Raw genomic sequence first — 27,200 nt, forward strand, 5'->3', positions numbered from 1 at the left:
AAAAATTCCCTGATGTCTGCTTTCACTATAACTGAAGGAATCATTACAATTCTTGTAGTAAAAGTTGAGATATTGGCATTTTTATTATAGTACCTCCTTTACTCAGCACAATCAATCTTCTTTGACAAATCCGTTAATATTTTAACACTTGTTAATAAAATTGAGTTTATCATTAAATTTTAAGATCCAGTGATGTCTGCTTTATTTATAACTGAAAGAATCATTGAAATCCTTGCCATAAAAGTTGAGATATTGGAAGTTTTATTACAGGCGCTCCTGTACACAACACAATTAATAATCTCTGGAAAATCCCTCAATCCCTTGGCACCTGATAATGAAATTGATTTTATTATATAACCTTAAAATTCCCTGATGTCTACTTTCACTATAATTGAAGGAATCATTGCAATTCTTAAAGCAAAAATTGAGATATTGTCATTTTTATTATAGTAGCTCCTGTACTCAGCACAATCAATGTTCTTTGGTAAATCTGTTAATATTTTGACACTTGGTAATAAAATTGAGTTAATTATTGAACTTTAAGATCCAGTGATGTCTGCTTTATTTTTAACTGAAAGAATCATTCAAATCCTTGCCGTAAAAGTTGAGATATTGGAAGTTTTATTACCGGCGTTGCTGTACTCAATACAATCAATTATCTTTGGCAAATTTGTCAATATCTTGGTACCTAATGATGAAATTCAGTTCATTATAAAACCTTAGGATCCACTGATGTCTGCTTTAACTATATTTGGATGAATCATTAAAATCCATGCAGTAGAAGTTGAGATATTGGAAGTTTTATTACAGGCGCTTCTGTACGCAACACAATCAATAATCTGTGGAAAATCCCTTAATATTTTGGCAGCTGATAATGAAATTGATTTTATTATATAACCTTAAAATTCCCTAATGTCTGTTTTCACTATAATTAAAGGAATCATTGCAATTCTTATAGTAGGAGTTGAAATATTGGCATTTTTATTATAGTAGCTCCTGTACTCAGTACAATCAATGTTCTTTGGCAAATCTGTTAATATTTTGACACTTGGTAATAAAATTAAGTTAATTATTAATCTTTAAGATTCAGTGATGTCTGCTATATTTTTAACTGAAAAAATCGTTAAAATCCTTGCAGTAGAACTTGAGATATTGGAAGTTTTATTACAGGCACTCATCCGTTAATATCTTGGCACTTAGTAATAAAATTAAGATTATTATTAAATCTTAGAATCTTCTGATGTCTGCTCTAACTATAATTGAAGGAATCATTAAAATTCTTTTACTATAGAAGTCTTTGTATTCAGCACAATCATATCTGGCAAATGAGTCAATATTTCTTTCAGAATGATCCTTTAAAAATCTCTATTAAATTGTCACAGAATTTTAATTTATACACTAATGGTACACATTAATATACAGTTACTTTTTCAAAGTCAATGCATATAAAATCTATTTGTTTTTGAATATTTAAAGCATCAAAGATTTCTTGAGTAGGAGTACTTAAATTACTTATAGTAGACTTAGATTTGATAATATGCAATTTTTCACTTCAATATATATAATTTTTAATGCCCTTAATAGTTAATTAACTTGAGTTAACTACCTATAAAAAAAATAGGAAAATGGCTTTAAATGTCTAGCAGAGACAGTACAATAGCCTAAAGTAAGAAATCATGTCATTCGCCTGTAATCGGTAGTTTTGTTGGGCGCCAAAAAACCTCGATGAAATTAAAGACAAAAACAAACAAGGTCCTACTGATAAATCAACGGAAAAATGTAATAACATTATCTGTGCATAAAATTTTCTTTTGGTTTTATTACAACAATTTTATTTTATTCATATTTTTTATTTATTTTATATATTATTTCAGAGGACAAAATTATTGAATCTCTCTTCAAAGCTGCACATCCATACCATTACCTCAATAACTAACCGTTACTCCTTTACGCTAAAAAGCACAATCGCTAAATTTAACACTTGCTAATAAGTCCAACCCTTAATCCCGGATCCCTTTAACAAAACATACGGTTAATTTCGATCGTAGATCCTCGGGGGGTAGACGGCACGTGTTAAAATTCCAACTAAACCAAGTTATGCCAGAGAGAGCAAAGCTGAAGCTTCAAAGTTCGCAATTAATTTTGAACAGAGCCATTTACAATAGCGACATAGTAAAATCTGGAATTACGTTACTATTCCAGTGAACATCAATTCAGAGAAGAACCTACTACTATCTCATAGCAAAGTTTACAAGTATATTATATATATATATATATTTAATTCAAGCTACATTCAATAATTTTTTTGTCTTATAATGTACATTTAGTTGTATCAGTTTTGAAAAATTCCTTTCCCAAAACCTTTAAATTAGGTAAATACAATTTATTCTTTATGAACTTTTATCTTTTGTTTGCAGGTCGGAGCTATTTTCATATGTCGACGTCTAATTAATAGTTTAAAAAAAACTGAAAAAAAATAAGATGACACCTATACATATATACCAAGACTTTTACTAATTCGTCACAAATTCCAGGCACTTTATCTTTAGACTTGCTGGACGAACGTAGAGTGTAAAGAATTTCCTGAAAAAAATTTAATTCAGGATTACCTTGCCTGAAATTCAAAGAAAAGTTGCCTGAAATATAACGCCACTGGCTTTCAACACCTGGAATAAAAAAAAATGTTCGATTGCCTGAAATTGTCTCAATTATTTAATTTTTTTTTAAGAGTTTCACATTTAAGTAATTCGAATTGAAATTAAAAGAAAATAGAATTTGTCTAAATTATTTTAAAATAATATAATAATAAGAGATATTTTAAAATAATTGACAGGCACTTTTTCATTTGACAACGTTTTTCATTGTATAGCCATAAAAAGAAGAGCAATTAAAAAAAAATCGGTCCTTCTTTTACAAAACTTAACTTTCATCAGGTCATATCAATATCATAATTTCCTGTGGCTATAATGTTACGCTATAATTAAATTATATTAAAAAATAGAATTAAAGAGGTCTTATTGAAAAATGCGTTTAATAGTGTTTAACCAAGTTTTATGTCTACATTTCAGTGGTTTGTTTTTGTGTTAGGGTTTTTTTTGATTAAATTTAGGATAGTATCGTAAAAACATTGTTTGTATATTTGTTACTTATCCTTTTATTGATTGAGGTATGTAAACATTTTGAGAGTTGTATTAAGATAAATAAAGGATTTTAAATGTTACTGAATTCTAGCATGCTCCAAAGGTTTTTTAAGCAACCATTAAGAAAATAATAAATATTAAGATATTGATATTTGACTCACAGGAGGGCCTGGAACAAATAAAATAATTTGTCTCTTATTGGTAGTTGAATATCTTGATTTCTAGTAGCTACAATGTTATTGTTCTTAATTTTTAGGATACTTCAACGGTTTTTCAAGCAACTTCTAAAGAAACTATTAAAATTGTTACACTAAAAATAAAGATATTGAAATTTTTTTTACAGGAGTGCCTAGAAGAAATTAAATTGTTTAATTATTAATTTATAGGATATTCCAAAGGTTTTTTAAGCAACTATTAAAAAAAACTAATAAAATCCATATACTAAGCATCAAGATATTGAATTTTTTCTTACAGAAGTGCCTGAAAGAAATAACATATATTTTTTTATTATTGGCAACTAAATATCTTAATTTTGAGCAGTTAAAATGCTATAATTATTGATTTTTATGATATTTCAAGGGTTTTCTAATCAACTACTGAAACAATTATCAAAATCTATAATTTAAAATTTGAGATATTGACATTTTTCTCACAGGAGTGCCTGGAAGAAATAAAACAATTTGTCTATTATTGACAACTTAATATCTTGATTTTTAACGAATAAAATATTGTTAAATTATTGATTTGTATGATACTCCAATATTTTTTCGAGTAACTCCTAAAAAAAATATTAAAATCCATATACTGAAAATCAAGATCTTGAATTTTATCTTACAGGAATAACTGAAAGAACTAAAGCAATTTGTCTCTCATAATCAAGTATATATCTTAATTTTTAATAAATAAAATGTTCTAATTATTGATTTATCTGATAGGACAAGGGATTTTCAAGCAACTGCTGAAAAAAATATTAAAATCCATATACTAAGCATCAGGATATTGACATTTTTCAATACAACAACATTCAAACAATACAACTAAAGCAATTTGTCTATTATAATCAACTGAATATCTTGATTTTAAATAAATAAAATTTTGTAATTATTGATTTGTATGATGCCACAAGGGTCTCTTAAGCAACTATGGAAAAAACTATTAAAATCCATACACTAAATATCAAGATATTGACATTTTTCTTACAGAAGTGCCTGAAAGAAATAAAATATTTTTTTTACTATTGACAACTAAATATCTTAATTTTTAGCGGTTAAATTGCTATAATTACTCATTTTTATGATATTCTAAGGGTTTTCAAATCAACTACTAAAAGAATTATTAAAATCCATAATTTAAAATTTGATGTATTGACATTTCTCTCAAAGGAGTGCCTGGAAGAAATAAAATAATTTGTCTCATATTGGCAACTAAATATCTTGATGTTTAACAATTCAAATGTTGTAATTATTGATTTATATGATACGATAAGGGGTTTTTAAGCAACTGCTGAAAAAAATGATTAAAATCCATGTACCAAGCATCAAGATATTGACATTTTTCAATACAACTAAAATTTCAATACAAAAACATTCAAACAGTACAACTAAAGCAATTTGTCTCTCATAATATTTAATAAATAAATTGCTGTAATTATTGATTTATAAGATACGACAAAGGGTGTTCAAGCAATTAGTGAAAAAATGATTAAAATCCATATACTAAGCACAAAATGATGATATTGTTTTTACAAGAGTGCCTGAAAGAAATATAATAATTTTTTATTATTGGCAATTAAATATCTTGATCTTCGGCAGTTAAAATGCTATTATTATTGATTTCTATAATACTCCAAGTGTTTTCCAATAAACTACTGAAAGAATTATTAAAATCCATAAATTAAATTTTGAGATATTGAAATTTTTCTCACAGGAGTGCCTGAATGAAATAAAATAATTTATCTCTTATTGTCAACTAAATATCAAGACTTTTAATAGCTAAAATCTTGTAATTATTGATTTATAGGATACTCCTAAAGTTCTTTAAGCAACTCTAGAAAAAACTATTAAAAACCATATACTGAACAACCTTATAACAATCAAGATATGGACATGTTTCTTACAGGACTGCCTGGAAGGATTAACATAATTTGTCTCTTATTACCAAGTGAATATCTTCATTTTAAATAATTAAAATATTATAATTATTGATTTATATGATACTTCAAGGCTTTTTCAAGCAACTGCTGAAAAAAATTATAAAATCCATATACTAAGCATCAAGATATTAAGATTTTTCTTACAAGAGTGCCTGTAAGAACTGACATATTTTGTCTCTAATTGACAATTAAATATCTTGATTTCAAGTAACTAAAATGCCATAATAACTGATTTTTGGGATACTCTGATGACTTTTTTAGCACTTTTTGAGAAAATTAATAGAATCAATGTACTAAAAATCAAGATACTGTTTTTTTATCACAGGAATGCCTGAAAGAAATAAAATAATTTTTTTTATTATTGGCAACTGAATATCTTGATTTTTAGCAGTTAAAATGCTATAATTATTAATTTTTATGATATTCCAAGGGTTTTCCAATCAACTACTAAAACAATTATTAAAATCCATAATTTCAAATTTGAGATATTGACATTTTTCTCGCAGGAGTGCCTGGAAGCCATAAAACAATTTGTCTATTTTAACAACTTAATATCTTGATTTTTAACGATTAAAATGTTGTAATTATTGATTTGTATGATACTCCAATATTTTTTCGAGTAACTCCTAAAAAAAATATTAAAATCCATATATTGTAAATCAAGATCTTGAATTTTGTCTTACAGGAATACCTGAAAGAGCTGAAGCAATTTGTCTCTCATAATCAACTGAATATCTTAATTTTTAATAAATAAAATGTTCTAATTATTGATTTATATGATACGACAAGGGATTTTCAAGCAATTGCTGAAAGAAATATTAAAATCCATATACTAAGCATCAAGATATTGACATTTTTCAATACAACAACATTCAAACAATACAACTAAAGCAATTTGTCTCTCACAATCAACTGAATATCTTGATTTTAAATAAATACAATTTTGTAATTATTGATTTGTATGATACCACAAGGGTCTCTTAAGCAACTATTGAAAAAAGTACTAAAAGAAGTCTTAAAATCCATAATTTAAAATTTGAGATATTGACATATTTCTCACAGGAGTGCCTGGAAGAATTAACATAATTTGTCTCTTATTGACAACTAAATATCTGGACTTTTAGTAGCTAGAATGTTGTGATTATTGATTTATAGAATACTCCAAGGGTTTTTTAAGCAACTATTAAAAAAACTTTTAAAATCCATACATAAACATCAAGATATTGACATTTTTCTTACAGGAGTGCCTAAAAAAAATAAAACAAATTTTTTATTATTAACAACTAAATATCTTGATTTTCAGTGCTTTAAATGTTATAATTATTAACTTTTAGGATACTTTAAAGGTTCTTTAAGCAACTACTGAAAAAAACTATTAAAAATCATATACTAATAATCAAGATATTGACATGTTTCTTACAGGAATGCCTGGAAGGATTAACATAATTTGTCTCTTATTACCAAGTGAATATCTTAATTTTAAATAATTAAAATGTTATAATTATTGATTTATATGATACTTCAAGGCTTTTTCAAGCAACTGCTGAAAAAAATTATAAAATCCATATACTAAGCATCAAGATATTAAGATTTTTCTTACAAGAGTGCCTGTAAGAACTAACATATTTTGTCTTTAATTGACAATTAAATATCTTGATTTCAAGTAACTAAAATGCCATAATAACTGATTTTTGGGATACTCTGATGACTTTTTTAGCACTTTTTGAGAAAATTAATAGAATCAATGTACTAAAAATCAAGATACTGTTTTTTTATCACAGGAATGCCTGAAAGAAATAAAATAATTTTTTTTATTATTGGCAACTGAATATCTTGATTTTTAGCAGTTAAAATGCTATAATTATTAATTTTTATGATATTCCAAGGGTTTTCCAATCAACTACTAAAACAATTATTAAAATCCATAATTTCAAATTTGAGATATTGACATTTTTCTCGCAGGAGTGCCTGGAAGCCATAAAACAATTTGTCTATTTTAACAACTTAATATCTTGATTTTTAACGATTAAAATGTTGTAATTATTGATTTGTATGATACTCCAATATTTTTTCGAGTAACTCCTAAAAAAAATATTAAAATCCATATATTGTAAATCAAGATCTTGAATTTTGTCTTACAGGAATACCTGAAAGAGCTGAAGCAATTTGTCTCTCATAATCAACTGAATATCTTAATTTTTAATAAATAAAATGTTCTAATTATTGATTTATATGATACGACAAGGGATTTTCAAGCAATTGCTGAAAGAAATATTAAAATCCATATACTAAGCATCAAGATATTGACATTTTTCAATACAACAACATTCAAACAATACAACTAAAGCAATTTGTCTCTCACAATCAACTGAATATCTTGATTTTAAATAAATACAATTTTGTAATTATTGATTTGTATGATACCACAAGGGTCTCTTAAGCAACTATTGAAAAAAGTACTAAAAGAAGTCTTAAAATCCATAATTTAAAATTTGAGATATTGACATATTTCTCACAGGAGTGCCTGGAAGAATTAACATAATTTGTCTCTTATTGACAACTAAATATCTGGACTTTTAGTAGCTAGAATGTTGTGATTATTGATTTATAGAATACTCCAAGGGTTTTTTAAGCAACTATTAAAAAAACTTTTAAAATCCATACATAAACATCAAGATATTGACATTTTTCTTACAGGAGTGCCTAAAAAAAATAAAACAAATTTTTTATTATTAACAACTAAATATCTTGATTTTCAGTGCTTTAAATGTTATAATTATTAACTTTTAGGATACTTTAAAGGTTCTTTAAGCAACTACTGAAAAAAACTATTAAAAATCATATACTAATAATCAAGATATTGACATGTTTCTTACAGGAATGCCTGGAAGGATTAACATAATTTGTCTCTTATTACCAAGTGAATATCTTAATTTTAAATAATTAAAATGTTATAATTATTGATTTATATGATACTTCAAGGCTTTTTCAAGCAACTGCTGAAAAAAATTATAAAATCCATATACTAAGCATCAAGATATTAAGATTTTTCTTACAAGAGTGCCTGTAAGAACTAACATATTTTGTCTTTAATTGACAATTAAATATCTTGATTTCAAGTAACTAAAATGCCATAATAACTGATTTTTGGGATACTCTGATGACTTTTTTAGCACTTTTTGAGAAAATTAATAGAATCAATGTACTAAAAATCAAGATACTGTTTTTTTATCACAGGAATGCCTGAAAGAAATAAAATAATTTTTTTTATTATTGGCAACTGAATATCTTGATTTTTAGCAGTTAAAATGCTATAATTATTAATTTTTATGATATTCCAAGGGTTTTCCAATCAACTACTAAAACAATTATTAAAATCCATAATTTCAAATTTGAGATATTGACATTTTTCTCGCAGGAGTGCCTGGAAGCCATAAAACAATTTGTCTATTTTAACAACTTAATATCTTGATTTTTAACGATTAAAATGTTGTAATTATTGATTTGTATGATACTCCAATATTTTTTCGAGTAACTTCTAAAAAAAATATTAAAATCCATATATTGTAAATCAAGATCTTGAATTTTGTCTTACAGGAATACCTGAAAGAACTAAAGCAATTTGTCTGTCATAATCAAGTGAATATCTTAATTTTTAATAAATAAAATGTTCTAATTATTGATTTATCTGATAGTACAAGGGATTTTCAAGAAACTGCTGAAAAAAATATTAAAATCCATATACTAAGTATCAAGATATTGACATTTTTCAATACAACATTCAAACAATACAACTAAAGCAATTTGTCTCTCACAATCAACTGAATATCTTGATTTTGAATAAATACAATTTTGTAATTATTGATTTGTGTGATACCACAAGGGTCTCTTGAGCAACTATTGAAAAAACGATTAAAATCCATACACTAAACATTAAGATATTGACATTTTTCTCACAGGAGTGCCTGGAAGAAATAAAATAATTTATCTCTTATTTTCAACCAAATATTCCGACTTTTAGTAGCTAAAATGTTGTAATTATTGATTTATAGGATATTCCAAGAGTTTTTTAAGCAACTGTTGAAAAACTGTTAATATCCATACACTAAACATCAAGATATTGACATTTTTCTTACAGGGGTGCCTAAAAAATTAAAACAATTTTTTTTATTATTGACAACAAAATATCTTGATTTTTTAACGATTAAAATTTTACAATTATTGATTTCTATGATATTCCAAGGGTTTTCCAATCAACTACTGGAACAAGTATTAAAATCCATAATTTAAAATTTGATATATTGACATTTTTCTCACAGGAGTGCCTGGAAGAAATAAAATAATTTATCTCTTATTGTCAATTAAATATCTAGACTTTTAGTAGCTAAAATGTTGTAATTATTGATTTATAGGATACTACAAGGGTCTCTTAAGTCACTATTGAAAAAACTATTAAAATTCATATAGTAAGCATCAAGATATTGACATTTTTCTTACAGGAGTGCCTAAAAAATTAAAACAATTTTTTTATTATTAACAACTAAATATCTTAATTTTTAGCGGTTAAATTGCTATAATTATTGAGTTTTATGATATTTTAAGGATTTTCTAATCATCTACTGAAGGAATTATTAAAATCTATAATTTAAAATTTAAGATATTGACATTTTTCTCACAGGAGTGCCTGGAAGAAATAAAATAATTTATCTCTTATTGTCAATTAAATATCTAGACTTTTGGTAGCTAAAATGTTGTAATTATTGATTTATAGGATACTACAAGGGTCTCTTAAGCAATTATTGAAAAAACTATTAAAATCAATACACTAAACATCAAGATATTGACATTTTTCTTACAGGAGTGCCTGAAAAAAATAAAACAAATTCTTTATTATTGACAACTAAATATTTTCATTTTTAACGGTTAAAATGTTATAATTATTGATTTTTATGATACTCCAAGGATTTTCCAATCAACTACTGAAACAATTATTAAAATCCATAATTTAAAACTTGAGATTTTGACATTTTTCTCACAGGAGTGCCTGAAAAAAATAAAACAAATTTTTTATTATTGATAACTAAATATCTTGATTTTCAGCAGTTTAAATATTATAATTATTGATTTTTAGGATAGGGATTTTCAAGCAACTGCTGAAAAAATGATTAAAATCCATATACTACTAAACATCAAGATATTAACATTTTTCTTACACAAGGTGCCTGTAAGAACTAACATATTTTGCCTCTTATTGACAATTAAATATCTCGATTTTAAGTAACTAAAATACCTTAACAACTGATTTTTGGGATACTCTGATAATTTTTTTAGCATTTTTTGAAAAAATTAATTGAATCCATATACTAAAACTCAGATATGGTTTTTTTATCACAAATCCCTGGAATAAATAAATTTATTGGCCTTTTATTGGAAACTGAATATCTTGATTTTATGTGGCTCAAATGTTGTAATTATTGATTGTTAAGGTTTTCTATTGGATTTTAACATTTAATAAGAATCCCTAAGGTAAATCCCTATAGGTACAGGCAATACCCAACAAAATAGGTAACTAATATTAAAAGTTAATTACCTATTAATGGCAGTAGTAACAGTAATAATCAATATTTATCATAAGTTTCTTACCTCTTAAAACAATCTGTATTATATAGATCAGAGTATATAAAATAATTATTATATACATACATATATTTGATTAATAATAGTGCATTTCATAAATAAGCTATATAATGTCTGAATTCATAGGATTCAAGTGCAGTACCGGTCGTGACGTCATTTGTTAGTTAATGCATGTATTTGCTACTTTTGCATTATATTTGCTTGAATAACTTTAGGGTTTTTTCAATAAAAAAATGTACTTTTTGCAGATTAAATTTACTAAAAACTTAACAATTCCAAATTTTCTCCAGCCAATATTACTGCACTATAACAGACCAAACAGTGTTTGATCTTCTTTTTTGCCAGCATTTCGTTCGCAAATTTCTTGTGTACATTTCAGGTTGTAAATTGACTGACTCTAAGCAAGAAACAATGATAAAATAAAAAAAGTATTAACTTATTAAAACCAGAATGGCAACTTTATTAACAAATTGATTTAAATGCTACCACAGTTTTCATGATTCACGGTATTAAGGGGGCTAGTTTCCAAACTTTGAGATTCCAAAGCTGCTCTGGCCGCTGCAATATGTTCTTCAGAAGCGTCTCGTTCCCTCGTTAAAACCCAAGCGAACCCTTTAAAAATTAACTTAAACATTTACACATTTTTTAATATTGAATAACTACTCACTGGAGTGTAAGTTAAGAGGTAGCTCCCTACAGCTAAAAACTGCCGCCCAGTTTTTGTAGTCCGAACCGATAACATAGTAGTTCGCTTCAGCTAAATAGTGAAAGAAGATTAAAGGAGCTGCTAGAAAAATCAAGGGGGAATTTACCATTTTGTGTTGGGAAGTATACGTCCAGTTGTCCCACTCCGTCGCCCACCAGGTTAGCAGTACCCTGGATGATTTGTGTAATTCCACCACTGAGAAAGAAAGAATAGTTAGTAGAAGAATGATTGCATGATTTTCCAGTACTATTTTCTGTATTTATGTAAATTTCCACACATAAGAGATGTTGCTACAGTACTGGGAATCCTGAAGAAAGCTGGAAATCTGAGGCTATTTATTTTAGGTGGATTTATGATTCTAACAGAAATGTTGCATGGTACATCCAGATTTCTAGGCAAAACTTCTCAAATAAGTGAAATCTAACAGAAATGAGTCCATACAGTGTCAACTTACATATTAAAAATACATTTATTAAGTACATCCACGGATCCGTTGGTATTCAAGGAGTACGTAGCCGAGTTACAACGTGTGCCAATCTCAAAGACCATCAAGTACCTTTGGCTCTCATACCAAGTTCCTAGATACTAAAACTCATTAAATTAGAATAATTCTGGTTTGATAATGATTGTTTAGTACTTACACTTGCTGCATCGAAGTTTTGCAGTGGTTGCACCTGAGGGCATTTCCCTGTATGAATTACTTGGGAGTGAGAGATGCCGATAGTGGCCAACAGTAGAACCAAGTAGGACTGCATGATGTTTATTTAGTCAAGCTTATTAGTGCAATGTGTGAATTTATTCCCCATTTATACTATTTGATAAGATGAAGTAGTGGTTGTTGACGTTAGTTTTGAGTGGGTATAATCTTGACAAGGCACGAATAAGCAGCCTAAATTACAGTCAGGTACATTTTTTTTAGATTTTATAGTCAATTATTTTGTTGATTTCAGAAATAATGCATAATAGAATTGCATGGAAAAATAAGTATAAGGAGACAAAAAATTTATATACAATATACAATATTCTAAATGCCTGGAATTAATAATGATTTTTTTTTAAAGTATTTAAAATTATATGCCAAATGTCTAGGATATATCTAAAAATAAATTTTAAAATATTTGGAAATATAGGAACCAAAATGACTAGAATATATTCCAAATTTCTAAAATATGCAAAAAAATAATTTTTTAAAATATTTAAAACTCCTGGAATAAAAGTAAAACACATTGAAACATATTTGAAATTCCTGGAATTAATGAATGATTAAGAGATTATAAATATTTTTTTAATGATGAATTTATGACATAGAAATAAAAATCACTGGAAAATGTTCCAAGTTCCTTGAATAATTAAAAGTAATTAGTATTTTGAATATATTCCAAATTTTTGAAGTATTTATAAGAACATATTTTAAAACATCTAGAATGCTGGGATCTAAACTGATATTATTGGCATTTATTTTAAATTACAGGAATAAAATTAAAAATCATTAAAATATATCTGATTTTTTTTAAAAGTATTTAGAAGCCTTGAAATATGAATGGAAAATCACTGAAATAAATTTCAAATGTCTTTTGACAATAAATTTAAAAATATATAAAATAATAGGAATAAAAATAAAAATTACTATTCCAAATAATGCAATTTCTGTAATCAAAGTGAAAATCAGTGTAATATATTTGTGTGAACAAAAATTTATTTAAAATTCCCGGAATTATTATGGGAATTTATAAAGAAATATTTAAAATTATAGTAATAAGAATAAAATTAAATGCCTAGAATTAATATGAAAAAATTAAGATGAAATGCCTGGAATAATTATAAGATTTTTTTTAAAAGTATTTAGAATGTTGAATATATTCCAAAAGTCTAGGATAAATTTAAGAATAAATTTAAAAATAAACAATAAAACATTGAAATATATTCTAAATTCCTCGGATTATTATGAGAATGATTAAGAGAATATAAAGATTTTTCTTAAAATGATAAATTTATGAAAAAGGAATTTAAATCGATGAACAATATTCCAAATGCCTGGAGTAATTACGAGAATTTATTTAAACGTATTTAGATTGTTGAATATATTCCAAATTTCTGAAATATTTAAAAAAATTCTTAAAAATATTGAGAGGTCTTGGAATAAAACTAATATCATTAAAATTAATTTCAAATTTCAGGAATAAAATTGAAAATCAATGACAGATTTGAAATTCTTGGAATAAAAATTAATTTTTTTTTAATATATTTGGAATATCTAGAATAAAAGTAAAAAACATTGGAATATATTCTAAATTCCTGAGATTATTATGAAATTTATTAAGAGAATATAACGATTTTTTTAAATGATGAAGTTATGAAATAGAAATATGAATCGATGAAAAATATTCCAAATACCTGGAATAATTATTAAAATATTTTAAAAAGTATTTAGAATGTTAAATATATTCTAAATGTCTAGGATATATCTAAGAATAAATTTAAAAATATTTTGAAATATAGGAATAAATGTCAAAAATTACTAGAATATATTCCAAATTTTTGAAGTATCTATAAGAACATATTTTAAAACATCTAGAATGCTGGAAATTAAACTGATATCATTGGAATATATTGCAAATTACAGGAATATAAGTAAAAACCATTAAAATATATATATAAGTATTAAGAAGTACTAGAATATAAGTGAAGAATCACTGAAATAAATTTCAAATATCTAAAATCTATTTGACAATAATTTAAAAAATTTATAAAATAATAGGAATTAAAATTAAAATTACTATTCCAAATTTCTAGAAAGAAAGTGAATTCATTAAAAAATATTCCATATTACAAAAATAAAAAATTTTTTTGGCAAATGCTTAGAATTTCTGTAATTAAAGTCAAAATTTGAGTAATCTATTTGTGTGTATGTGAATATATTTAAAATTTTCGAAATTATTATGGGAATTTATAAAGGAATATTTAAAATTATAAGAATAAGAATTAAAACAAATTCCTAGAATTATTATGAAAAGATTAAGAGATTCTGAGATTTTTTTTAATAAAGAAATTATGAAAAAGAAATATAAATCGATGAACAATATTTCAAATGCCTGGAATATTCATAAGAATTTTTTTAAAATATTTAAAATGTTGAATATATTCCAAAAGTCTAGGATATATTTAAGCATAAATTTAAAAATATATTCTGAAATATAGGAATAAATGTCAAAAATGACTAGAATATATTCCAAATTTCTAAAAAATTGAAAAAAAAAATTATTCTTAAAAATATTTAAAACTCCTGGAATAAAACTAATACCATTGAAATATATTTCAAATTCCTGGAATAAAAATGAGAAATTTTTTGATTATATTTGTAATGTCTGGAATAAAATTAAAAAACATTGAAATATATTCTAAATTCCTCGGATTAATAGGAGAATGATTAAGATATAAAATTTTTTTCTAAATGATGAATTTATGAAAATCAAATAAGAATCACTGGAAAATGTTTCAAGTTTCTTGAATAATCAAAAGTAATTTTTTAATAGTATTTAGAAGTCCTGAAATATGAGTCAAAAATCACTGAAATAAATTTCAAATGTCTAGAATCTATTTGACAATAAATTTAAAGATATATAAAATAATCGGAATAAAAATTAAAATTATTATTATAAATTTCTAGAAAAAAAGTAGGTTCATTAAAAAATATTTTAAATTTCAGGAATAAAATTGAAAATCAATGACAGATTTGAAATTCTTGGAATAAAAATGAGAAATTTTTTCACTAATACGTAGAATTTCTGTAATCAAAGTTATTATTGAGGGAATATATTCCAAATTACAGAAATTGATATAAAATTTATTTTAAAAAATTAGCGAAATATATTTTAAATTTCAGAATTATTATGGAAATTTAAAAAGAGATAATTAAAATTATAGGAATAAGACTAAAAATACATTTCTGGAATCAATATGAAAATTATTAAGAGATTCTCAAGTTGTTTTTTTAATAAAGAATTTATGAAAAAGAAATATAAATCGATGAACAATATTCCAAATGCCTTGAATATTTATGAGAATTTTTTTTAAAGTATTTAGAATATTGAAGATATTTCAAATCTCTAGGATATATCTAAGAATAAATTTAAAAATATTTGAAAATATAGGAAGAAACGTCAAAAATGACTAGACTACATTTTAAGTATCTGAAATGTGTAAAACAACATACTTAAAAATATTTAGAATTCCAAAAATAAAACTAATATTATTAAAATATATTTCAAATTTCAGGAATAAAATTGAAAATCAATGACAGATTTGAAATTCCTGGAATAAAAATGAGAAATTTTTTGAATATATGTAGAATTTCTGGAATAAAAGTAAAAGACATTGGAATATATTCTAAATGCCTGGGATTAATATGAGAATGATTAAGAGATTATAAAGATTTTTTTTTAAATGATGAATTTATGAAATAGAACTGTGAATCGATGAAAAATATTCCAAATGCCTGGAATAATCATGAGAATTTTTTTAAAAGTATTTAGAATGTTGAATATATTCCAAATTTCTAATATTCAAAAAAAATGATTCTTAAAAATATTTAAAACTCCTGGAATAAAACTAATATCATTGAACTATATTTCAAATTCCTGGAATAAACATGATAAATTTTTTGATAATATTTGGGATGTATGGAATAAAATAAAAAAACATTGAAATATATTTTAAATTCCTCGGATTATTATAAGAATGGCTAAGAGAACATAAACATTTTTTTTTTAATGATGAATTTATGAAATAGAAATATAAATCGATGAAAAGTATTCCAAATGCCTGTAGTAATTATGAGAATTTTTTTAAAAGTATTAAGATTGTTGAATATATTCCAAATCTGTAGGATATATCTAAGAATAAATTTAAAAATATTTTGAATTATAGAAATAAACATCAAAAATGACTAGAATATATTCCAAATTTCTAAAATATTCAAAAAAAAATCATTCTTAAAAATATTTAAAACTCCTGGAATAAAACCAATATCATTGGAATATATTTCAAATTCCTGGAATAAAAATGAGAAATTTTTTGATTATATTTGGAATGTGTGGAATAAAATTAAAAAACATTGAAATATATTCTAAATTCCTCGGATTATTATGAAAATGATTATTTTTTAAACGATGAATTTATGAAATTGAAATATAAATCGATGAACAATATTCCAAATGCCTGGAGTAATTACGAGAATTTTTTTAAAAGTATTTAGATTGTTGAGTATATTCCAAATGTCTAGGATATATCTAAGAACAAATTTTAAAATATTTGGAAATATAGGAATAAACGACAAAAATGACTAGAAAATATTTCGAATTTCTGAAATATGTAAAAAAACATTTTTAAAAATATTTAGAATTCCTGCAATAAAACTAAGATCATTATAATATATTTCAAATTTCTGAAATAAAAGTAAAAAGCATTAAAATATATTCTAAATTCCTGGGATTAATATGAGAATGATTCAGAGATTATAAAGATTTTTTTTAAATGATGAGTTTATGAAATAGAAACAAGAATCGCTGGAAAATGTTTCAAGTTCCTTGACTAATTAAAAGTATGTAGTATCTTGAATATATTCCAAATTTTTGGAGTATAAAAAAACATATTTAAAAACATTTAAAATGCTGGAAATTAAACTGATATCATTGGAATATAATGCAAATTACAAAAATAGAACTAAAAATCATTAAAATATATCTGAAATTTTTTAAAAGTATTTAAAAGTCCTGGAGTATGAGTGAAAAATCACTGAAATAAATTTCAAATGTCTAAATTTAAAAATATATAAAATGATAGGAATAAAAATTAAAATTACTATTTCAAATTCCCAGAAAGAGAGTGAATTCATTAAAAAATATTCTAAATTACAAAAATTATCATAAGAAATTTTTTCACACATACTAAGAATTTCTGTAATCTGAGTTAAAATTAAGGGAATATATTCCAGATTGCAGAAATAAATATAAAAATTTTATTAAAAAATCAGTAAAATATATTTTAAATTCCCGGAATTATTATGAAAATTAAAAAAAAAAATAAAAAATTTTAATTATTTAAAATAATAGGAATAAACGTTAACATTACTAAAATATATCCCAAACTCCAGAAAAAAATTGTGAATTTATTAAGAAATATTCCAAATTACAAAAATAAATATAAGAGTTTTTTTCACAATTGTTTAGAATTTCTGTTATGAATATGGAAATCAATGGAATATATTTCAAATTTTCGAAATATATATAAGAATGTTTTCTTAAATATTTAGAATTCCTGGCCTGGAAATGAAAAACGTTTTTTAATTGACATTTTTCGTCATTACCAAAGTCAAAAAAAATTAAATTTCCTTTTAAAAAGCTCTAACACAATTACTCTCTAACATTAACAGTAACCTAAATATTCTGAATCAAATTTAAAAAAGTGAGTTCTTGACCTGCACATTTTGTTGCATGTTGATCCTATAAAGTTTTTTGTCATAAATAAAATTAATATAAATCCAATTTCCTTTAAGAACCTTGTATGCACCCATTACGTAATATAAGCATTTTTTATCCACTAAACATTTCTAGTTAAAGGCTTTAAATTAAAAAAAATCAGTTTCAACGAACATTACAGAGCAAAAATTACTACTTATCCACTCCAGATCGCACCTCTTTAAAAATATTAAATTCTTAAGCACTTTATTATTTTAATATTAATGATTTGTCATATTTATCTATCAAGAGGATAGTTATCAGGAAAATAACACACTAGCAAAAACCTTTCAGGAATCTAAGAATAGAATTTGATAAAATTTTCATAATTATACAAAAAATGTAGTATATGTATCTTAATTTTATCCGAATTTTATTATAAGGGAAATAAGACCTTAAATAATCTTTGGGTACAACTTTTAAGTGGACTGTATTGGATTTAGGAGAAGCCGGTTCTTAATATTTATTTTGAATGATTAGTGTGATGAATGGGTAGAATGTAAAGAAATAAACAAGGTAAAGTATCCATTGAAAAGTACAGAGAGAAACTCTGACTTACAACTATTACAGCAGAGGTGTCTCAGAGGGAAAAGCACTATAAGGTCTCGGTACTAGTACTGTTGATTTTCTTGTAAATCGAGCAAAAAATCTTATTGTCTATTTTCTAGAAGCGTGGGACGGTCCAGGTGATATTTGTCTCCAATATGACCAAAATCTCTAAACTTTTTTTTTAATTTTGCTTAATACCGAACGTGTAATAGGCCTCTCCGGGTACTTCTTGTTAAACAGATCGCAAACTTCGTTGTGTGTTCGAGGCTTGCAGCCATATCGTTCCATCATCAAAATTTCAATTCTTTGTATTTCAGTTAAATGCGCCATATTTTTAAAATTTGCAACTACACTTGACATTTACGTAAAGTAATACATACTATTTCCATGCAATTAAATGGTGACAAGATGTCAACAATGAATCAAATCAAAAACATGTTTGAATATGCTCAAATGACCGATCCAAACAGTTGCAAATTTATTAATATAGTTAGTATTAGGTATAAGACATGGTATACAAAATATACTTAAAATTCTATGCAGAATTCAAAAATGGAATAAAAAATAATTGCGTCCATTTAAAAAATTGTAGTAAAAATAAGTTCATGATGGTTGCTTATTTTTGGTTCACCCTTTATATATGAATTCATTATCAAAAAATCGCTACCTTATTAATATTTAAAATTTTAAATGAATTAGTCCCAACCTGCGTGTCCTCCCTGTATAAATCCTGTGTCAATTTTTTTAAATGCCGAAATATTATCCCTTTTGTAATCAGAATAGTATATGATATACATATATTCTATAGTTTAATAAACCTATTTAACGATAATAATATATAATGTGTTGCTTGAGGGCTCGTAAATGTTTAGACCCGGGCCATTTATTACTTTACTTTTATATTATTTATTGCTTTTTCGTCAATAAAAAAACAGCTTATTGAATAAAAGAACAAAATATGAGCTGATAAATATCAAAGGACAAAGGATATGATATTAAACACATCGATAGATTACATCGAAAAAACATGCGTAAAAAAGGGCTATAGAGCCTGTTGCTATTGTCCTGATAATCTCTGACCTTGTCGGTAACGGTTTTTACTACCATTATCCACTTTAGGGCACACGCTCGACACGTAACGACCACCCCAAGTTTTTCCCTTGTAATTTAGATATGATACTCCTTCAAAAAAAAGCCACTGATTAATTTATTATTTATTGATTTATTCATGAAGTTTCTAAATTTATTAATGAGCTTTTTAGAGGCTCCCTAGACCGGAGTTTCTTAAGAAAGTGGTTCGCCCCTATACCATTTTTTTAATTTTTAAGTTAAAGAAATGAAATTTGGTACGTGCGTGTAGCACCCAAATTGGGATTGGTTGACGTGTTCAGTTGTTTTCTGGCACTTCCGGTTTAACCGGAAATGACCATAACTTTCTTATTTTAAATGGGTTCCCCCAATTTTTTTGGCATATTTTGATAGAAAATGACTTTCTTAGAAAAATGATACCCCATATGTCAACGTTTGACACCTAACCTTTAAATTAATTATTTTTTTATATTTCAATTTACAGTGCTATGAGTAATTTTAAATAGTTAATTTTACATAAGTAGTCCTAGAAAAATATATTTTACTGTCTTATTTTTCACAGCTTTTCTAGATGTGTCTGAAATTTGCAAAATCGTATTTTCGGTAACTCATTTTTTTCAAATGGAACCAGGGTGGCTTATTACCATAATTAAAAAGTGTATTTTTTTACAAATAATTTAATACCAGACAATCCATATTTGGTAATTCTAATAAATAAAAATTATATTAGAAGTTTTATTTATTTATTGTAATATTAAAAGAGATAAATAATAAAATTTTAATAATGCTGGTTTTTTGAAAGTACCTACTATCGATTGTCTTATACCAAATTATTTATAAAAAAATACACTTTTTAATTATGGTAATAAGCCACTATGGTTCTAATTACCTAGTTATAGTACCATAATTAAAAAGTGTATTTTGTTACAAATAATTTGATACCATACTACGATATTTGGTAATTATAATAAATAAACAAATCTATTACAATTTTTATTTATTAATTCTAATAAGAAAAGAGATAAATAATAAAATTTTAATATTGCTGGTTTTTTAAAAGTACCTAATTTCGATTGTCTTATACCAAATTATTTGTAAAGAAATACACTTTTTAATTATGGTAATGAGCCACCCTATTAAAAAACTTGAGTTGGTGCCGAAAATACGATTTTGCAAACTTTAGACGCATTTAGGAAAGCTGTAAAAAATAAAGGAGAGTCAATTATATTTTAGGCTTACTTGATGTAAAATTAACGATTTTAAAATATTCATGGCACTCTAAATTGAAAATGTACTAAAGCAGGTTCAATTTCGTACACCTTTTGTTTCAAATAGCCCCATAAAAAAAAGTCTAGAGGCGTCAAATCTGGCGAGTGAGCTGGCCATTCCACAAGTCCTAACGCCCAGCAGCCATCTTGAAATTTTCATCGGTCAATTTTGCTTTAAAACATAGTATTCATTCATCAATTGCACTACCTCAAGTTTCAATATTTTGAATTGATCCGTTCAAAAAATAAAGAGGGAGAGACACTTTTTTATCTTAAAAATGAAAGGAATGAACAGTTTTAGTATGAAATTTAATTAACTAGAATTACATGAGGAACATACATTCATTCACTTGTCATTGGCATAATCACCTGGTTGTTTTCGTTTGTACTTCTCGTGCAGGTATTCGCAGTTTCTGTACGTCAAGTAGGCTACCAGCAAAGCTAAAAAGTAAATGATATAATTAACAAGTTTCTTTAACCAATAGAAAATTGTGTATAGTATGTATACTTTTAAGTCTTTAATAAGATATTGCCACTCTAGTGTGTGCATGATGATTTATAAATAAACGGTTTTTATATATAAAAATGACAAGGTATTTAGTTGCCTATGCAGAAGTGAATAAACATAATACAGTCAGCATTATTTGCTATAGGCTACAAGTACATTTGTTGCAATGCTTTTTTCAAAAGAAGTGAGTTAAATATTATAAAACTTGGTAATAGTGGATTTGTAATTGAAGCTCCTTTATTTGCAAAATTGTACTGTTTGCCTTAAATATTTTAACTTAGCTGACCATTTCTATGGGCCTTTTTTGGGTAAGGATTTATTGAATTTATAAAAATTCAGATTACGAATTTCTTATGAATTTAACTATCACAAGTAGACTGGTTAATTATGACAAATAGGCGTGTCTTACCGTTAGTAAATAGCTGGACTGTTAAATGACATTTATATATTAGACTTTTCTTTGTGTGAGTTAAAAAAATATTAAAATTATGTTACCGTGAGATTAAACTTAATGTTCCTTTTTTTAATCTAGCAGTACCATTAGGTATTATTTTTTTTATATTTGATGCTTGGAATTAGCAAACCAGTTATTATTATTATTATTATTATTATTATTATTATTATTATTATTATTATTATTATTATATTTACTAAAACTTCTTTATAATAAAACAACTTATGCTTTACAGCTCAAGTAATAAGAATACAAAGCAGATAGACTTAAAAAAACCCAAGCAACACTATATGATGTATTATTATCGGTAAATATATATTTATTTAACGGTATATAGTCAAGGTATATTTACTAAACTGTAAAATAAACGTATATTATAAACGATTCTGTTTAAAGAAGGAAAAAAATTACGGCATTTAAAAAAATTGACACGGGACTTATATAACTCGATTAATACACCTTAAATATTTAGTAAAATTGTGCTGAAAAATCACGGTTTTTCGTTCATATTATGCAATCTAATAACGCTGTTTTAATACTAAATATTTATAAATAAGATCATATCAAATTTAAATAAACACTGTTATTATATTAAATATTTAATATATATTTTTTAGTAGCAAAAACAACGTTTTTTACAAACTCCCACCCACCCTAAACATTTGCCCAGTAAGAAATTCCTTTGAAAAATCGCTGTATTTCTTCCATATTGTTCAATCTAATAGCCCTGTTTTTGTATCAAATATTTATTAATATACATATATAATTATATCAAATTTAAATAAACAAACTGTCTTATTAGATTGGATAATAACGAAAAAAACCGGCTGTTATTCATGCATATTATTTTGGAAAACAATGATTTTTGAAAATAATTTTTAACTGGTATGGTATGTGGGGTGGGTGGGGGGGTAAGGGTAAGATAAATTAAAAAAAAAAACGTTTTTTTTGCAGAAAATAATTGCCTGAGAAAAAAATGCTGTTTAACTAAATTATAGGTGATAAAAAAATCTATAGTTTTTGCACCTTACTTTTTTCACATAACCTTAAGATATTCCGTATGTATTTCTCAAATTCCGTTTGTATTTCTCAAATAAGTGACATTTTTTATCGTAAATAAGTGAAAATGAAGTTTTTTTTTAAATAGTCATTAAGTTTTGAAAAAAATTAAGTTTTTTTTTTGGTTCTAGACCACTTTTCATTATCTAGGTTCAAAAATACATTTTTAACTTAAAACTATTGGTATACTTAACAACCGTGCATGGTCCAGGTATATTTATTTAACTTTAGAATATACGTTTATCATAGGGTGAAGTTGGGTAAGTGTAATCAAAAAAATGATAGTGGCTAATTAAAGTCTTTGGTAAGTATTTACACTATTTCTTCGATATTAGTCTTAGCCTGTAACAATAGAGAAAATGATAGGTTATAGCCTAAAAACTCAAGAAGGAGGAGGCTGGGGCAAATGTAGTCTGTGTCTCGTGATTACATTTACCCCAGTCTTAGTGATTACTTAGTGGGGTAAAGGTAATCGCTGGCATACATTTTTTGTTAAGTATCGAAAATCAAATCTGATAGCAGAATCAACATCCGTGTCGAAAATTACCTAAGAGTGCAAAATATTACAACTAAATACTAATATTAGCAGTAGTAATAGGGAATTAAAATTCCTAAAAGGCACTCACAAAATTATTATAAATGTCAAAGTACAAAAAAGAAAAAGGGAAATCTTTGAAACTGGAACTAAGAGGTTAATAAAAAGTAATATGGGTATAAAAAGGGTCATATTTTCGAATTTCGAAGAAAATATGTTCCAAAACGTTATTAAAAAAAATCATAGGGCTTAATTACATTTGCCCCATAATTACATTTACCCCACTTCACCCTATATGATTCTGTTTACACAAGGGAGAAAATTATGGCATTTAAAAAAATTGACATAGCTAGTCTTTACACTGCACCTCAAATATGTGATAAAATGACCCCGATATCATATATATACCATTGTGTAGCATATGATATTCTTTTCATAGACATATACCTTATAGTGTAGTAATAGAATATCATACACAAAGAACTCTAGGAAAAAAATAGTATATAGTATATAGTATAGTATAAATATACCAAATAAGATATACAAATAAAAAAAACTCAAGAATACAAATTTGCTCAAAACTAAACAAGGATTTAAAAAATAACATATGTTATTTTTTTAGTAACTTAATTTTTTATTAACTAATATTTACAATAAATTCCTTACGGGCGTCATTGGAAAAAATTAAATTTTTTATTAGATACGATATATAAAATACATCTGTAAATAAAAAAATATCTACACTGATATTAAAGTATTATAAAAAAAAATCTCATTCCATTAAATGCATTTAATAAACGTCCTTAATAGTATACAATATACCATATTTAAACATTTAACTTATATATTATTAACATGAGACAATCCTTCTTCTTAATCGTGACTAACATAAACTCATCAACGTATATCACGCCGACATTTTATCCGATATTTATCATTAAAAAAATAATCAATTATAATTAATTAAACTATTGTGTGTTGCTTGAGAAAGATTAAAATCGTTATGATTTAAGTAGTTTAAGTTAACACCATATAAGAAATCGACCAATATATAGCAAGAAAGATTTGATGATTATAAGGTCATAATCATTAAAGTAATTTTATTTTTAAATATAGCTATAGTGCCATTAAATCAGTCAACATCATTATTGCTGCGTAAGATATTAGACCAGGAGCTCGATGAAAGATGAGGTACATCAATTCTATAGTTGCATAATTTAACATAATATCACCCTGTATATCGAAGAGGTGAATCTATGACTATTCAGAGTCATTTTATTAAGTAAAAATCGAACGCCTTACTCCATCGACCTAATTGTCTGTATAAGTAAAAGACAGTAAAATAATTTCTAATTAACCCATGCTGATTATGTATGAGTTGCCTAGATACTATTATAAACCAAAATTTCAAACACTTTTACAGATTTATTTATTAATTTTTTAAAATAGGTCAGACTATGTTCTGGAACAACTCTGAATTTTAAATAACAATTAAATAAATGAACCAAAGCCTTGATCAGAACCGGATGGCGAATGCAGGAATTTGATCAGGATCAGCGGTTAGTTAGTAGGTTTTGTCCTTAGAATAATATAACGTTAAATTTTTAAGCATTTAGTCTTATGTGGAACTTTCAGATCGGAACTTAATTTACCAATAATCGTAATTCATTCATTAAAATTCTTTGGGAAGTTTAAATTTTTTTTTATGGAATTTCAAATATATCAATTAAATAACAGCGGGCGCAGACTATAAATAGGTTAGAGCGCTTTAGGAGCTCCTTTGGGGGCCTTTTTTTAATTAATTTTCACAAAAAACTTTTTTAGTTTGTAGAGGTTTATAACCATTAAAAATCGATTTAGTCATGAATCGATAATATCTGGACAAAAAAATATTCAAATTCAGATAACTGCGGGCGCGGACTATAAATAGGTTGCTGGCAAACGACATATGCTGCGTTCTAGATTTTGGTTGCTGATCGGGCGTCAGCTTTATGGATATGTGGAAAAAAAACACAAAGTGGCAACATCGGATACGTGCGTTGTAAACATAGAGGTATTCTACGTTGCCAAGTTGCTTTTTTTATTTTGAAAAATTTGTTGATTACTCTTAAAGTATATATTATTAGTCAGCAAATAAACAAAACTTTTGAAGAGAACTTTTAAAATACAACATATTAAAAAAATATGTAATAGATTAAGAAAATTATATATTGAATGAAAAATTGGAAAGTCGATTTGACATCATTGTCTGAGGGGTACACCTCTCCCAATTAATAGAGCATAATTTTTCTGAATTTTAACCCTTTGAATTCTGCCATTTAGGTATGAATTAATAAATTTACTGCAATTACGTTAATACCCCGAAATTATGCAACAGCAAGAAGAAGTTCATGATCAATGGTGTCAAATGTCTTAATAGTATAACCCGAGAGAATTCCCCTGTAAAATTACGTATTAAAAAAAATTTATTTTGCTCACGATTCGTCAATATTCAAAGTATCTCAATTTTCTTTTCACCTGTATTTAATTAAACCTGAAATTCCTTTAAAAGAAAACGAATCAAAGCGTCGACGCTATATAAGAAAATTTAATCAACTAAAGCACATTGTAATATTCCCTAGAGAGTAGTATGCAAAATAAAAATGTTATCACCCAGAGTCTACATACTCACACTTATATATTATCGCATCCAGCCACGTGTAAATTTTACTGTTTTACAGTAAAAACATATACATAATTTACAAGTTTATAAATAACTTCAGCTTAATTATTCTAGCTGCATAACTATTGTATAAACTATACAAAAACCCTGAATTAACAAAAGATCCTGAACATTAATTAAACTTACGTGTGCAAACGTAACCGGCCTCGTCCTTTATTCGTCTAATCATATTCAACACTCCGTGTACACTTGCGACTTTGGGTTTTAAAACAAACGGAGACAATGTATAGTACACGATACCAGAGAGGAAATAACGAGGTCCACCGTGTCCCATTATGAATTAAATTACGAATAAAATTAAGTGTCAAGTGAAAAAAGTGAGCTGTCAAATGATGATGGTTGCTTGGCAACTCATTATATCGAAGCAACTTAAGAAGTTCGTTAAGCGGCCCTCACACGATCAGTAATACTGACAGTACTTGGTATTGTCAGTATTTCATCAATATTTTGAAATTCACCTCACACTATCAATATTTCTATCAGTAACCTATACAATATTTAGTTTTGTTGTGATCTTTCTCCCTCGTATTCCTCTTCTTCAAAAAAATGGGCAATAAACAAAAAGCTTGTGTTGCCATTATATTGTACTGTACAAGTTTTAAACGCAAGAAGCAAAAGAGACGTTGGATGAAACAATGGATAGGTCAGCGTCAAAAATACACTCATTTAAATTTGTTAAATAACACGGATCCAGATGATTATCGAAACTATTTCCGAATGAGTAGTGATGTGTACAATGAACTCCTCAATCTCCTAAGGCCTTCTATTACCAAACAGGACACAAACATGAAGCAAGCAATATCAGCAAACGAAAGGCTAGCGTTGACGCTACGATTTTTAGCTACTGGGAGATCTAAAATTTTCCA

The 27,200-nt window shown here is 25.9% G+C and overlaps 2 protein-coding genes across 2 annotated transcripts; both read right to left on the reverse strand.

Annotated features, from left to right (window-relative positions):
- Positions 1–11,360: 11,360 nt before the first annotated feature.
- Positions 11,361–12,444, reverse strand: LOC126745415 (apolipoprotein D-like). The gene is made up of 5 exons (XM_050453259.1): positions 12,277–12,444; positions 12,090–12,220; positions 11,742–11,830; positions 11,597–11,686; positions 11,361–11,541 (listed from the first exon to the last, which is right to left on the reverse strand). Exons 1-5 carry the CDS (start codon positions 12,388–12,390, stop codon positions 11,405–11,407), a joined length of 561 nt encoding a protein of 186 aa, XP_050309216.1. The 5' UTR covers positions 12,391–12,444; the 3' UTR covers positions 11,361–11,404.
- Positions 12,445–21,348: 8,904 nt separating this feature from the next.
- LOC126745422 (uncharacterized) lies at positions 21,349–26,670 on the reverse strand. The gene is made up of 2 exons (XM_050453268.1): positions 26,461–26,670; positions 21,349–21,497 (listed from the first exon to the last, which is right to left on the reverse strand). Exons 1-2 carry the CDS (start codon positions 26,606–26,608, stop codon positions 21,403–21,405), a joined length of 243 nt encoding a protein of 80 aa, XP_050309225.1. The 5' UTR covers positions 26,609–26,670; the 3' UTR covers positions 21,349–21,402.
- Positions 26,671–27,200: the final 530 nt, after the last annotated feature.

The sequence above is a fragment of the Anthonomus grandis genome, chromosome 15 (assembly GCF_022605725.1).
Source record: "Anthonomus grandis grandis chromosome 15, icAntGran1.3, whole genome shotgun sequence".
In the NCBI taxonomy this organism is placed as follows: Eukaryota; Metazoa; Arthropoda; class Insecta; order Coleoptera; family Curculionidae; genus Anthonomus; species Anthonomus grandis.

Excerpts from the sequence above, each read along its gene's own strand:
- LOC126745415 (XM_050453259.1), bottom strand. The coding sequence starts at position 12,390 with ATGCAGTCCTACTTGGTTCTACTGTTGGCCACTATCGGCATCTCTCAC. Across the intron at positions 12,221-12,276 it reads AAAACTTCGATGCAGCAAGT|TATCTAGGAACTTGGTATGA; the intron begins GTAAGTACTAAA and ends AATGAGTTTTAG. Across the intron at positions 11,831-12,089 it reads AATAAATGTATTTTTAATAT|TGGTGGAATTACACAAATCA; the intron begins GTAAGTTGACAC and ends TTTCTTTCTCAG.
- LOC126745422 (XM_050453268.1), bottom strand. The coding sequence starts at position 26,608 with ATGGGACACGGTGGACCTCGTTATTTCCTCTCTGGTATCGTGTACTAT. Across the intron at positions 21,498-26,460 it reads GGCCGGTTACGTTTGCACAC|CTTTGCTGGTAGCCTACTTG; the intron begins GTAAGTTTAATT and ends TTTACTTTTTAG.